The sequence below is a fragment of the Miniopterus natalensis genome, chromosome 14 (assembly GCF_054644295.1).
Source record: "Miniopterus natalensis isolate mMinNat1 chromosome 14, mMinNat1.hap1, whole genome shotgun sequence".
Lineage (NCBI taxonomy): Eukaryota > Metazoa > Chordata > Mammalia > Chiroptera > Miniopteridae > Miniopterus > Miniopterus natalensis.
The window spans coordinates 6,649,798-6,664,594 of NC_142094.1; the positions used below are offsets into that span (position 1 = coordinate 6,649,798).

At 35.3% G+C, this 14,797-nt stretch overlaps 1 protein-coding gene across 2 annotated transcripts in view; it reads right to left on the bottom strand.

The window, feature by feature from the left end:
• Nucleotides 1–14,797, bottom strand: part of WAPL (WAPL cohesin release factor) — an 89,545-nt gene that overhangs the window by 22,732 nt on the left and 52,016 nt on the right. For both annotated transcript variants that reach the window (XM_087824245.1, XM_016214742.2), the window contains 5 exons: nucleotides 6,706–6,801; nucleotides 5,567–5,719; nucleotides 5,159–5,295; nucleotides 4,113–4,224; nucleotides 2,176–2,403 (listed from right to left, as the gene is read on the bottom strand). In XM_087824245.1, the coding sequence (XP_087680371.1) occupies nucleotides 2,176–2,403; nucleotides 4,113–4,224; nucleotides 5,159–5,295; nucleotides 5,567–5,719; nucleotides 6,706–6,801 (726 nt within the window). The remainder of the gene's footprint in view (nucleotides 1–2,175; nucleotides 2,404–4,112; nucleotides 4,225–5,158; nucleotides 5,296–5,566; nucleotides 5,720–6,705; nucleotides 6,802–14,797) is intronic.

The following is a 14,797-nucleotide window of genomic DNA, read 5'->3' on the forward strand; positions in this document are numbered from 1 at the left end:
TTCCACTCTAGAAGCATATAGCTATCCCCCAGCAAAGAGCTGTATGGTTCTTGTTGCAATAGGAGCTTCAGCATAACAAAAGAAATGGTTTAATTAGCAAAGCTGAAAAGACCTGGTTTTCTTCCAAAAGCTTCTTTCCTTTGTAAGACGTAAATTTACATTAAGTCCTCCTGGATTATTTGGAACTGAATATAAATTAGGTATTTAGAAATGCAAAAAACATCTCACCATCAAATCTTAGTATTACAGATTTAGAAAAGATCTAGAACATTTTAGTCCAATCTTTAAAAAGGTTGATGTCCAAGGTCATAAACACAGAACTGAATTCAATATCACAGAAACAGATCCATTTTGCCTAATTCTCCTTCTAAGCCCCTGAACGAGTAACAGGGAGACTCAATGAGACTGGTTCAAGTACATTAGGCTCACGAGTCAAAGAGTCTGAAGCCTAACGAGGCTTGCTCGATTTAGGAAGGGGACAGTAACTTGATGTTAACATGGAAAAGCTCCTGTTTTTATGCTAAAAAGGGACTTTATCATTTATTTCTCTTGGCATAAAAAGGATTGTTGACATTTTAGGCTACGTTTAGTGTATTATAAGCTAGCATTTTAACACAGCCTACAATTCAAACATTTTACTTGAAAACTGAAATAGTCCTGAGTTAAAAAAGCACAGCCAAATCATTAATGAGAATATTATATTCAGCTACTGTTAGCTCTGTTATTTAAATTATATCTGAAAACATTATAATATTAATATTTTAAATTATCTTTACATGGTGCATCAAGAGTAGCAATATATTTCAAGGAAGAAATTAAGCAACTAATAAAACAAAACATACACGGGGGGACAGTCAATGTACAAACTGTCTAAGATTTAAAACAAACAAATATTAAGTTAGGAGGGAAAAAGACATTCTAAAATTAGCAATTCTGTTCTGGTTTTAATCATGTAAGTAAACTATTTATTTAGTACAGTATAAGAAAATACCCTAATAAATTCAACAAACCATGGAGGAAATGCAACAAACAAGTTTATCATGTTATTTAATACCAAGTACCTGGAAAGAATTTAATGTTGAATAATATGGGAGACAAAACAAACAAAACACTAAAGGTATGCAGCAAATAAAAATTATAGGCTTATATTTATTTTTTAATGTCATTAAAATTTTGTACATGTTATAAAAACATTAAAAGTAAATAAAAACTGTGACTACATTTTAAAAGTAGCATAAAAGTAGTCTGGTGAGACAAAGGGATTGTTTACCCTCTATCTGAGCATAAAGCAACTGTCTAACTTCGATACGTGAAAGTACTATTTAGTAGTGTATGTCAATTTTGTATCGTGCCTTTTAATGCACTTGCTTCCCCCCCTCAAGCCCCACTTTATTCAGATTCCCTACTCTATCTTCACCAAGCAGAGCAATATCCCTAAGTCACATCTGGCTGGCACAGCAAAGCATTCTGTAATTTCTGAGGCAATTGCTGGAGTCTTCAGTTCAGTTAAGCAGTAGGAAAAAACACTGTTTATATCGTTTTGACATTGGAAAATACCTGAAAGTCAGGTTATGTATAAACAAATAATTTTATTTTTTCAAAATGACAAGGTGAATTATCTTCTACTTGCCTGATAATCTTGGGGGGTATTATTGATTCTACAAGTAAAAAAGAACTGGAATCAACCAAAAGCAACACAGTCAACTTAAAACTTGGAGAGATGTGTTGAACATAAGGGTAACTACTGGTCACTGCCCCAATTATAAGGGACACTGCTGCAGGGAGGGCAGCTGTCTCCAATCCTCCTTCTGAGACGTGGTACCTGAAGCAATGAATGAGACTCCCTGACACTGGCCTCGAAGATTCTCTGAAACTCACAAGAGTAAGAATGCAAATTCCTAACAGCTTAAATGTCATTTCTATATTTAAAAAAAAAAAAAAATCAAGAGAAAAGAATTAGGCAAAATGCAATAAAAATTTCACTGGTAAAAAACTAAATATAGATGGGCTAATTTAGGAATCTCAGGCAGAGAACAGAATTACGCTAAGGACTAAACCTCGGGAGGATTGTAAACCAAGAGGTTAAATGATTTGTCCAAAGTCACACACCTGCTGTGACTAATTTAAAACTTTCTGAAAGTAATTTTCATTTTATGATGGAAAGAAGGAACCCACCGTTATATTTTCTAGATCAAGATGCTTGTTGTGTACAGTTTCACAGAGCCTTCGAATTTTTTCCTTGATTTTGTTCATGTCTTTTTCATTCAGTAGCTTAGCTGAAGAAGCATCTTGTTCCAGTTCTAGAAGTCGAATCATTAGATCCAGGCTAGCTCTATCAAGATCCATGTTCAAACGATCTCTACTCAGTATGTACATGAGGGCAGCAGTACAAAGGGAAAGATTCTACAACAGACCCCCCAAAAGTGATGTAATCAATTAGTGGCAATTTCAGAAAATAAGACCACTTTGACATTTATTCACATGGTGGAAAGCTTGAAAATGTTTTATTCATTGAAACCCCCACCCCTTAAAATATTCTACAGAAATGTGAATTAAATAAAGCATTGCTGCTTTAAGTTGTGCTTTCTGCAGATCTCCTACATATTTCTGTGGCCATTCCATGCTAAACAAGGTGTTCACAGAACTTTCTTCTACCCGCTCTCTATATTTTACAATATACTTCACTATCATTCTTTATGATTAAGTAGATAAAGTTGAATTTCAGGAAACAAATTTCAATGAATAAAATCAATAATGTGTGTTTTTAAACCTATATCAGAAACTTAGCTATGTTTTTCTGTAAAATAAACACAACTGAGTTTGTGTCGATATATAAAATTAAAATGTCCAAACACATTTACACTCATTTCTTTAAAATAAACCAATCAGGTCTGGTTGAACCAAGTATTTAAAAATAAAATTATGTGTTCTCAAAATCATTCAAATCAAGTAGTTGGCACATTTTGCTTGTAATAGGTACTAAAATCCACAAGTAATGAAAGTGATACAGTTTAGGTAAGTATTATTCCAACATTTAAGATACATTGTAGTTACACTTATTTCAATACATAGAAACAATTAACTGTGTAGACATTTAAACTTTAAATCCCCAAAAGTAGAGATATTTCAGACTAAGTGACTAATTAAATGTTTACACAGAAAATTACTTTTGGAAATTAAGATGACACAGTATAAGCCACGGGTGGGAAATCATTTGGTCTGGCCCTGCCGAGGCAACCGCAGTTACAGCCATCACATTAGGGGTAAGTGTTTGACCAAATATAGCAGGCTAATTTTTAAGTAGATAATTTTGTATGGCCCATGAATGATGTTAAATACCCAAATGGCTCTTGGCACAAAAAAGGTTCCCCACCCCGATATAGGCCTTGGGAGATCCACTGCCCCCAAGAACACACATTAATGCCTTGGTCCTCTCACAAATGCATAACAAAACAAATTAACAGTTCTCCTCCCCTAACTGTTCTGTATCTGCTACAACTTGGTAATGGAGTTATCCCCACTCAGGGGTAGGTACATTGCTTTCAGTTTCAGAAGACTCAGATTGTCTCTCCTATTCTGCATTTGAAATATAATTTCCCTAAACAAAAATACAATAAAGGTATTTCAAGATAATTAGTAATATTTATTTTTAACTTCAAAAATATTAAACCTGACTTTTATTACGTATTTTTAAGAGAAAGCAACATCAAAGTCAAAAAGAAAATGAGGAGTTCTTTTTCACAATGAGTGATGTCCAGATTCAACATCCAGACAAAATGCTCTTAAAAAAAAATTCAAAATCTTTTTGTCATGCTATTGATATCAAAGAGTAGTAAAAGATTTTTTCTGGTACCTTCTGATTAGAGAAAATCAATGTTTATAGAATTAAATATCCCGTACGTTATGATAACTAAATAAAGGTCATGAGAAAATAATCTTCAATGATTTATTAAACAAAAACTTCTGGCATGAAGCTCTATATATTTAGCAAATAAAACTCAACCACATTTAGGAAATATTTATATGTGAACATACAATAAAGATACTTGTCAATAACCAAATAGACTAGAATTTTTAAATAATGCTTCTCAATACCAGAAACTTAAAAATACCTGATGGTGCTGGGAATCATCCAAGGTTTTAAAGACCATTGCTACCATTCCGTGTGCTCTCAGGTGCATTCGAAAACTGGGCATGGCACATTTAGTAGCCAAGCTAATAACACTAGAAGAAAATAAGACTAGGTTAGGGAGACTACAAATAGCTAGTGCATTAGTATTTTGTTTGCACAATACCAAAACAAGCAAAGGGGGTTAGGATGTCAAAGCTATTGCCTGTACAGATCACAATATAAAAAGCCTGGGCAAACCAAATTATTAAAAATTTACATATGTATAATACGTGATTAGGTATGTTATGTTAAACTATACAAATAACAAATGAGTGTCTTTAGGTTATTTCTTTTTTTTTCAAAAGAAATATGTTTTTATTGATTTTAGAGAGGGGGGAAGGGAGAGGGATAGAGAGAATACTGATGAGAAACATCGATTGGCTGCCTCTTGCACGCCCCCTACTGGAGATCAAGCCTGCAGCCCGGGCATATGCCCTGATGAGAATCGAACCAGTGACTCTTGGTTCATGGGTTGATGCTCAACCACTGAGCCACTATGGCCAAGCTTTAGTTTATTTCTTACATTACTTACTACCATGAAAAGCAAAAAGTCTCAGCTACTTTTCATAATGCCTCTAATACACGAATTTTATAAATATTTAATTGAATATATTCTGACTGGATAATTCAATCAAATCAAGATATTCAATCCATTATAGTATGCAAAAGATTACCCAAATTAAATATGCTTAAATGAATCAAATTCACTTAAAATAGTGAGCTGAAAAAGAACTTAGGGATTCTTTAGCATAACACTTCTTTCAAAAATCTGGAAACTGAAGCCTAAAAGGCTATGAACATCTAACTTTCCTTCATCTATACAGAATAAAGTCCCATATAAGAAATCAACCACATTTTAACATATTATCACTGGCTATAAACTACATCCACGATAACAAAAGCACAAATGTTTAGCTCTAACCACTTGAAAAACTTTAATGAGCTATAGCATGCATATAATTATCAAGTGTAAAAATAAGAGCTTACCTAAGGCAACGTGTGTTTAGAGGCTGAGTGCTCTTTAAGCCACTTAACAAATACTCAATATCATCAGTGAACTCTTGATTTTCACCAAATTCCACCACATCATTGAAGTGCTTCACGTGCTGAACAACAGTATATAACTGCCAAGAAAAATAAGTCCATCTCTTTTGTAACTATGAACTAGTATAGTTAGTTAAATCTACAAACTTGCTGTACTTTATTTAAAAGTGTATAAAATCGCTTATTATATGGCAACTAAAAGATGTTTTTAAAACACTGGTAGTACTAGGACAAGACAAGTTTGTGACTCAAAGCTGTGAATAGCAGTGTACTGTATAAGTTGAAGACATTAAAAGGCTAAATGTTACACAAAAATCTATCCGTGCAGAGTACAACTATATGGCTGCTTACTTCTTTGTCTTCTTTTCTGCATTTTAGTGCAGTAACTATTTCCTGGTAGGGCTGAGTAGGTATCGTCACAGTTTTTATCACTTTGGGTGGTGGTGCAGGAGCCTTAAAAACTCCATCATCTTTTTGATTTGGTTCCTTTGAAGACATCCTCACCTATTGAAAAAAAGATGGGAGGAGGCCTCGGAAAGGTCATAAGGGATATTTTACGATTCCATTCACTACTAGGTAAGAATGATACACGTTTTATTCACAAAAGAACCACTCAGGAATTCCTTCTCTTTCTTAAACTTACATTTCACACAATCTGCTGCTATTTACCTCTAGGACCATTAAAAGGAATAAAAACCACAATTCCATATATAAATAGCATTAATACGAAGTTAGGAATGGGACAGAGAAACTACAACAGAGAGACAAAAGAATTTTTAAAGTACAGGAATCTGTAGTTTAGGGTAGAAATAAATAGCCATAATAAGAGCACCGTATCTAATTACTAATACACACAATGATAACTTTATACTAGTAAAAGGAGCTAACATATTCAACTTAAGAAGAGAGGGAACTAATTATACATTGTATTTTAGAAAGATCTCTATTCCTAACTTTTGCTGCTATCAATAGCTCCAGGTGACTGAGGTGTTACCATTATCTAGAAGTATTAATATATATGGTCCTACCAGTTATTCTGAAGAAATTAATTTGTAAGAATCTTTTTCAGATGTGTTATGAATCGAAAGGTATTACTGGAATGCAGAAAAAAGTTCTCTAAAAAGCGAATTAATCACTGAAAGCCACTTTAAGATATATGCAGGATGGAATTTATAATACAACTCTTAATACAAATTTCAAATATGGACAAATTTGCCCTTTAAAACTAAATACTATAATTCCATAAAATGTGGGTCAGAAGAAGCAAAAATATTTTTTATTAATAACCTTTTATCTATAACCTAGAAGGCCCAGAATTTCTATAATCCTGTCCACAATCCTCACTTTTCCAATGAATTAAACTAAATAGTAATTAGGAAGTCACTAAATTTTAATTAGGAAGTCCAAAATAAACAGGAAAGTCAGAGAAATTCAAATTATGAATAAAGTTAATAAAACAAACATGAAATTAAAAAGTACAGTTCACTTACTGTGACACTCTGAGGTTTTACTACTGGTGGTCCAGGTAGTTCTTCTGAGTCTGGATGGTTCCAATGTCTGGCATTATACACAGCTTTCGTAGGAGACTACAGAAATGAGGAAAAGGTCAACTGTTTCCATATTTTTGCATCCTTATAAAACTGTCTCATTTCATAAAATAAAAATCATTAATGAATCATTTAAACGCATAAACGTATACCCGAGACAGAGCAGGACGGACAATACGCAGCTCATATTCCCACCATGCTCCCACGCCTATGGGAGCATGGTCTTCTCCCACAGAACTGACAATCAGTGCTCCAGAGGACAACTATTACCAACCAGCAGAAGAAATTAAACCTCTTGACAGGCTTGTGCTAACTTATTAATCAGTATAATTAATTCAATATGTTCTTTATTCCTCATGCTAGTGATTCACGCCCCACATTCTTCCAACCATGGAAATAGGGCAGCAGCTTATAACAAGTGATAAAGGCCCACATTCATTTAAGTGAAACTGCTAAGGCCAGATGAGTGCTATTATGCAAGTTTTCAAATTTTATTAAGGTAAATATGGTACATATGCCACATGTTACAAAACAGCAGAGTCTAAAACAGTACTATGTAATAACACTCGATTTCTGCAACAAAATGTACACGTATTTACACCAAGTGGGTTATTGTCCCAACTCAGTTTAGGGTAGCCTGCTGGCAAATCAATTTACTATAAACAATGAAATATTTTTTCAGTTTAACACTCTGGATTTCAAAATTGAAAACTCAGAATAAAGAACTGTGAACCTGTAAAATCAAATCCATACGATTAAACTTGTATAAAATGAACATATCCTTATTTTCGAAGGAGACTGATTAAACAAAGACTGACAACATTTCTTCCATCCTTTACAAAAGTGATGTTAAATTTTGTCCTTTATCCTTCAAATAAATGGTTTTCATCTCACTAGAGATTTTCTGTTTATTAAGAGTTTAATAATCTATGTATTTTCAATACTATATACAAAAAAATAAAGAGTACAAGGAGAAATGTACTTCAGGACTGGCCAAAAATCTACATTAAAAAAGTAACCATCTTCCCTTACTAGCTGCAGTGAACTAACATAATTGGAATTAAACACCATACAAAATTATCTTTTTATACAAATTATCATCTTCAAAATAACCATGTTATGACATTAAGATCACAGTGTAAACTCTACAAGAACTGTTTGTTCTTGCTTATTAAAGATTTTTAGAGAGAGAGGAAGGGAGAGTGTGAAACATTGATCTGCTGCCTTCTACACCGCACTGGAGGATGCCCAACCACTGAGCCAGGGCAAGAACTGATTTTTAAAAGATCAAATTTAAATTGATTCACATATTAAATGTGTTAGAAAATCTTAATACTAAAAGGAATCCTACTGTGAAACTTACATGAAGTAGAAAGTCTCTCATTTGTATTCTGTATACAGACCCATTGTTCTTATGTAACATGCTTCCAAAAAGTGATGGTGCATTAGTAATCTAAAGCAAGTCATGCACTCACACAGTCACTTAATTAGGCCTCTTGAGGCACAACCACATAGGCATTCAAGCATCCACCATATAATCTATATGCCTACTAGTTGATAGATCCCTCATTTAAGCAACCTCTAATACCGAAAGCACAGACCTTTGGAAAGAACAGGTGCCTCAAAGCTCAAGCACTTTACTTAAAAAGCACTGATTTCAGCCCTGGCCAGGTGGCTCAGTTGGTTGGAGTGCTGTCCTGAGCAACAAAAAGGCTGTGGGTTCGATCACCTGTTAGGGCAGCTGATCGATATTTCTCTCACACATTGTTGTTTCTCTACTCCCCTTGCCCTAAATCAATAAACATATCCTTGGGTGAGGATGAAAAAAAACAAATATAAAAAGCACTGATTTCAGGTAACCCTTCGGATAATACAAAGGTTATTTGCCCTGGCCGGTGTGCTCAGTTTGTTGGGAGAAACCCAGTGCACCAAAAGGTTTCCGGTGCAACTCCCAGTCAGGACACATGCCTGGGTTTCAGACTTGATACCCGGTAGGGCATGTGCAGAAGCCAGCCTATCGATGTTCCGCTCTCCCATCAATGTTTCTCTTTCTCTCTCCCTCTCCCTTCCTCTCTAAAAATAAAAAAAAAAAATCAATAAAAATATTTTTAAAAATAAAAAGGAGGGAGGAGGGAAGGGGGGAAGGGGAAGGGGAGGAAAGGAAGGGAGTAAGGGAGGGAATAGGTTATCTGGTACCAGAGGTAGCAAAATAGCAGAGCAGGTAAAGGTTCTAAATTAAATTGACACCCTCCTAGTTAATTGTGAGTGGCAACACATTGAAGTTAACAAAGACAACTCAGGAATCAGATGGTCTGGATTAAAAGACAGATAAATGGTAAGCTCTCCTACTACCAGTTGTTACTCAACATTTTTCTCATCTCTGTTAATAACTACCTACTGCAATGGGCTGTAGTGAAGATTAAATAAATATATGTAAGACACTTGGAAGAGTGCCTGAAACAATATATGCTATACAAGTATTAATTATTATTGATAATACCAATGACAGTTATTATGTAATTATGTGCAATTGTCTGAATACAGCATCTTCAGAAAAAAAATTGTAATATATAGTCTCCCAACTAACAGAGAGACTGCAATAAACAAATGGAATAACTGACATGAAAACACTCTGTTAACAGGTATTATTAAAAAGCAGACTAGGATATATTGTTCTAACTCATCTCAAAAGTCCTTGAGATGAGTTAGAACAATATAGAGGCAAAAATCCTCAATAAAATACTACAGAAACAAATTCATGAGCACATTAAAAGGATCTCACACACCATGACTAAGTGGGATTTATCTCTGACATGCAAGGATGGGTCAACATGAAAATCAACCAAAGTGATACACCACATTAAACGAAAGGACAAAAATCACATGATCATCTCAACAGGTACAGAAAAAGTATCTGACAAAATTCAACCTTTTCATGATAAAAACATTCAACAAACTTGGGATAGAAGGAAATGTGACCTCAACATAATCAAGGTCATATATTTTTAAAAAAAATCCCACAACACAATATTACCCTCAACAAACAGAAACTAAAAGCTTTTCCTCTAAGATCAAGAACAAGACAAGACACCCTCTCTCACTGCTTTTATTAGAAATAGTATTGTACATACTAACAAAAGGAATTAGACAAGAAATAAAAGGCATCCAAAACAGAAAGAAGTAAAATGTTCTCTATTCACAGATGACATGATATTATATATAGAAAACCCTAAAGATTACACATACAAAAATAACTTTTAGAATGTATTCAGTAAAGTTGTACAATACAAAGTCAAGATAGAAAAATCAGCTGCACTTCTATACAACTAACAAAAAAACAATCCAAAAGATAAAATGAAGAAAATCCCATTTACAATAGCATCAAAAATTTTTAAATGCTTAGGAATAAACTTAACCAACGAGGCAAAAGATCTGTATATCGATAGCTACAAAACACTGCTGAAAAGAAACTAAAGACACAAATAAATGGAAAGACAGCCTGTCTTCATGGATTGAAAGACAATATTGTTAAAACGTCCATACTACCTCAAGTGACCTACAGATTCAATGTATTCCTATCAATGATATTTTTTACAGTAATAAGAAAAACTTAAAATTCATATGGAACTACAAACAACCTTAAATAGCTAGAACAGTCCCCCCGCCCGCCCAAAAAAACCTTGGAAGACTTATGCTTCCTGATTTCAGAACACATCATGAAGCTACAGTAGTCAAAACAGTAGGGTACTGGTATAAAGACATACATATAGACCAATGGAACAGGGTAGATAGCCCAGAAATAAATCTACATATATATGGTCAAATGATCTTCACCAAGGGTGCCAAAACTACACCAGTGGGGACAGTCCCTTCAACAAATGCTGCTGGGAGCCTAGCCAGCATGGCTCAGCAGTTAAGCAATGACCTATGAACCAGGAGAGCCCAGTTCAATTACCAGTCAGGACACATGCCCACCCAGGTTGTGGGCTTGATCCTTAATAGGTGGTGTGCAGGAGGCAGCCAATAAACGTCTCTCTCATCACTGATGTTTTTCTCTCTCCTCCTCTCCCTTCCTCTCTCGGAAATCAATAAAAAAATATGTATTCTTTTTTAAAATGGTGCTGGGAAACTGGATTATACAAAAACCAACTCAAAATGGATTAAAGACTTAAAGGTAAGATCTGAAACCATGAAACTCCTAGAGAAAATGCAAGAAAAGATACAGAACACTGGGTCTGGCAATGACTTCTTGGATATGACACCAAAAGCACAAGCAACAGAAGAAAACATAGACAAGCAGGACTAGATCAAACTAAAAGCCTTCTGCACAGCAAAGGAAATAACTAAAAGAGTGAAGTGGCAACCTACAGAATAGGAGAAAATACTTGCAGATGATATACTTGATAAGTGTTTACTATCGAAAACAGTTGACCCTAGGGGGACATCTGTAATACTAAGAATAAAGATAAATAAAATTAAAAGAAAGAAAATATAGCTGACCCTTGAACCACACAGGTTTGAACTGCACGGGTCTACTTATACACATTTTTTCCAATAAATACACCTGGCCTTTTGTATCTGCAGGTACTACATCTGACAATCAAACCAACAGTCGATTCAACCTATGGTGGATTGTGAAACAGTATTTTCGAATTCTCACCTGCAGATCAAAATACTGTTTTCATTCCACATTTGGCTGAATCCACAGATGCAAAGCACCGAGTGTAGTTTTTTTGGAGAGTCAAAAGTTATACATGGATTTCTGACTGGGGGATACAGGGATGCAGTCAACACCCCTAACTCCCACATTGTTCAAGGGTCAACTATAAAAGGAACTCTTACAATTCAACAGCAAAATAAATAAATAAGAAATAAGAAATGGGCAAAGAACTTTGAATTTCTCCAAAGAAGACATGCAAAGGGCCAACAAGGCATATGAAAAGATGCTCAACACCATTAATCATTTAAAAAAATGCAAATCAAAATCACAATGAGATATCATATCACACTCAAAAAAACAGAAAAAAAAAACGTTGGCAAGAATGCAGACAAATTGGAAAGGTTCCTTAAACACTGTTAGAGGGAATTTAAATGGTACAGCCATTATGGAACACAATATGGAGGTCCCCAAAAAATTAAAAATAGAACTACCACATAATCCTACAATCCTACTTCGGGGTGTTTATCCAAAGAATTGAAATCAGGATCTCTAAGAAATATTTGCACTCCCATGTTCACTGCAGCATTGTATCACAATAGCCAAGAAGTGGAAACAACCTAACTGGCCATCAACGGATGAATGGATAAAGAAAAATGTTAGATATATCCACACACCAGATTATTACTCAACCATAAAATAGAAAGAAATCCTATCACATGCTACCATATGGATGAACCCTGTGAACCCTGATTGTGGGGGGAGGATACCTACTAAGAAGGGTTCCTGGTGGCTATCTGGGCTCAAATAAAAAACCAGAAGCCCAACAGCCATTTCTGCATAACAGCCTCTCATGCAAACTGTACTTCCTGCAGAAGCCTCTGCGCTAACCTGCCTACCTCTGTACTGAACTGCCTACCAGCACTGTTTCTCCGCCATTTCCTGGAATCCTATTTCAATCAATAGGGTTGGGGCTTTCCCTATTTAATCAGAGGTGTAGAGCTCTGACCAATCAGTATGGTTCTATTCTGGCCAATCAGAACAGTGTCATTTGGACCAATCAAACTGTGAGAACTTGGCATCCTCATTTGCATGAGGATGGACCAATAAGGAACCAGGGGCAGGATCTTCTGTCCTCCTAAGCAAGCTCCCCTCTGGCTGGGAGAGTGCATTCTCCCCTTAAGACTGAAACTTAAAAAGAGCAGAGCTGCTTGGCTGAACAAGGGCCTGACACCCTGGCTGCCTGGCTGGGGAGCAGCCTCGCAGCCATGCTGTTTTCACAGCGGCTCTGCATCACAACTGAGCTGTTCTACAGCAGTGCTCTTTTCACAGGAGTGCTATAGCACTGTTTGCACTGAATAAAGTTTCCTTCTTGACCGCACCCCAAACTGGGGATTCCTGTTGGCACTGAACTGGAGTCAGCTACCACTGGTTGACACCCTTAGGATGTTGTGCTAAATAAGGCAATCTCAGAAGGGCTAATACTGCATGATTCCACTTATATGAACTATCTAAAGTTGTCAACCTCATAAAAACAGAATGAATGGTGGTTGACAAGGGCTGGTGGGAAGAATAAATGGGGAGTTGCTGTTCAATGGGTATAGAGCTTCAGTCATACAAGACAAAAAAGTTCTAAAGAGATCTGTTGTACATCATGGTGCTCACAGCTAATAATACTCTACTGTACATTAAAAGTTTCTTAAGAGGGCAGATCTCAAGTTGTGGTTTTAACCACAATAAAAAAATTTTTTAAAAAGCCCTTGAACACTTAACTGTGTAGACAATAACTGAATAACTTATATTAAAAGGACATATTCAATCAACTTTGTTTACTCTGTTAAACGAATAAGGCAGTTTTTGATGATGTTTTACCATTTTAATGGTAATGAGTATCTAAAAGAAAGTGGATCCAATTAGAACTTTTCCTTGACTATTAACTGGAAGTTGTACATGGTTAATATAGAGCTTAATATAGGGAGGGGGAGGAGATAAAGACACATCCTACTTTCCAAAAATTGGTATAATATCTGAATGTGGTTAATACACACTGGGGAGAGGGACCACAGGTGCTTAACAATGACTGACTCCGAGCTCTTTACATTATTCCAAAATGATATGAAAATTCACATGCACCTGAAAGAATTGTATATGAAAATCACACAACGCTTATCATATGACGACATTCAGTGAAAGTGATTGTGTACAGTATCTGCAAAAAATTTATAGCAATCAACTTTCCATGAAAAATGAAATTCATCCTTACCATACCATTTAGCAACCTAGCTAAGTTTTATCTGGGTAATTCTGATTGCACCACCAGGCTCATCTTTAATCTTGTTAATTTTATTCTGGTTTGTAAAGCAGACACATCATATTAATCAGATTCCTTAACTTTTTCTCTCTTAAAATATTTGTGAATTCTGTTTGTTCTGCAATCTGACTGAGAATATTTAAGAGTAAGTACAAAGCTCTTTAGGAATAAGCTAAGATTTGAAATTTTAACATAGTTCAGTCCTAGTCATCTTGAATATACTATTTTTTACTATTCAATTATCCAGGGCATGACAAACAAAGAGAACCTCAAGTGTAACACTCTATTACAGCTAAGGAAAAAATATGCCAATGACAGACCTATGAAACATTTATCCATGAGAGAATCCAGCTTCTATCAAAATAATAGATACAAGTTAGTTTTTACAATTATAATGCCAATGCTATGGTTAACATAGTGGTGTGTTAAATCACAATTATAAAGCAGAGGAAAGAAAAGTTACTTCATGAAAAGCTACGAAATGACAGTGTTATACTATCTTTCATTAAAGTAGTTCCCAAAAGGAAAAAAAATTAGAATAACTGCTTTTAAGTCTTAAAAACTTTTAAAATATTACCAAATTGATTTCTGAGTTTGAAAGAAGACTATGTACTAAATGAGGGCAAATACAATATAAGCTAATCAGAATTCATCCAGCCTGCCCTGGCCAGGTGGCTCAGATGGTTGGAGCGCCATCCTGTATACCAAAAGGTTGCAAGGTTTGATACCCAGTCAGGGCTTGTACGGGAAACAACCAATCAATGTTTCTCTCTCACACCAATGTTTCTTTCTTTTTCTTTCTCTCTCTGCCCTCCTTCCCTCTCCCTCCACTTCTCAAATCAATAAACAGATCCTCCGGTGAGGATGAAAATAAATTCATCCAGCCTTTCCCACTGAAGAATAACCTGAGAACAAAATCACACTCTTACCAGTAATTCAATCAGCATGTGCCACAACTAAGGAAATTCTGAAAAAAGCAAAGGGCTGCAATGCACAAGTATTGGGGGGGTACTTTGGTGGCAATTCAAAGGGGAAAATTAATCTGGATTTGGCCTTTTAAAAAATTG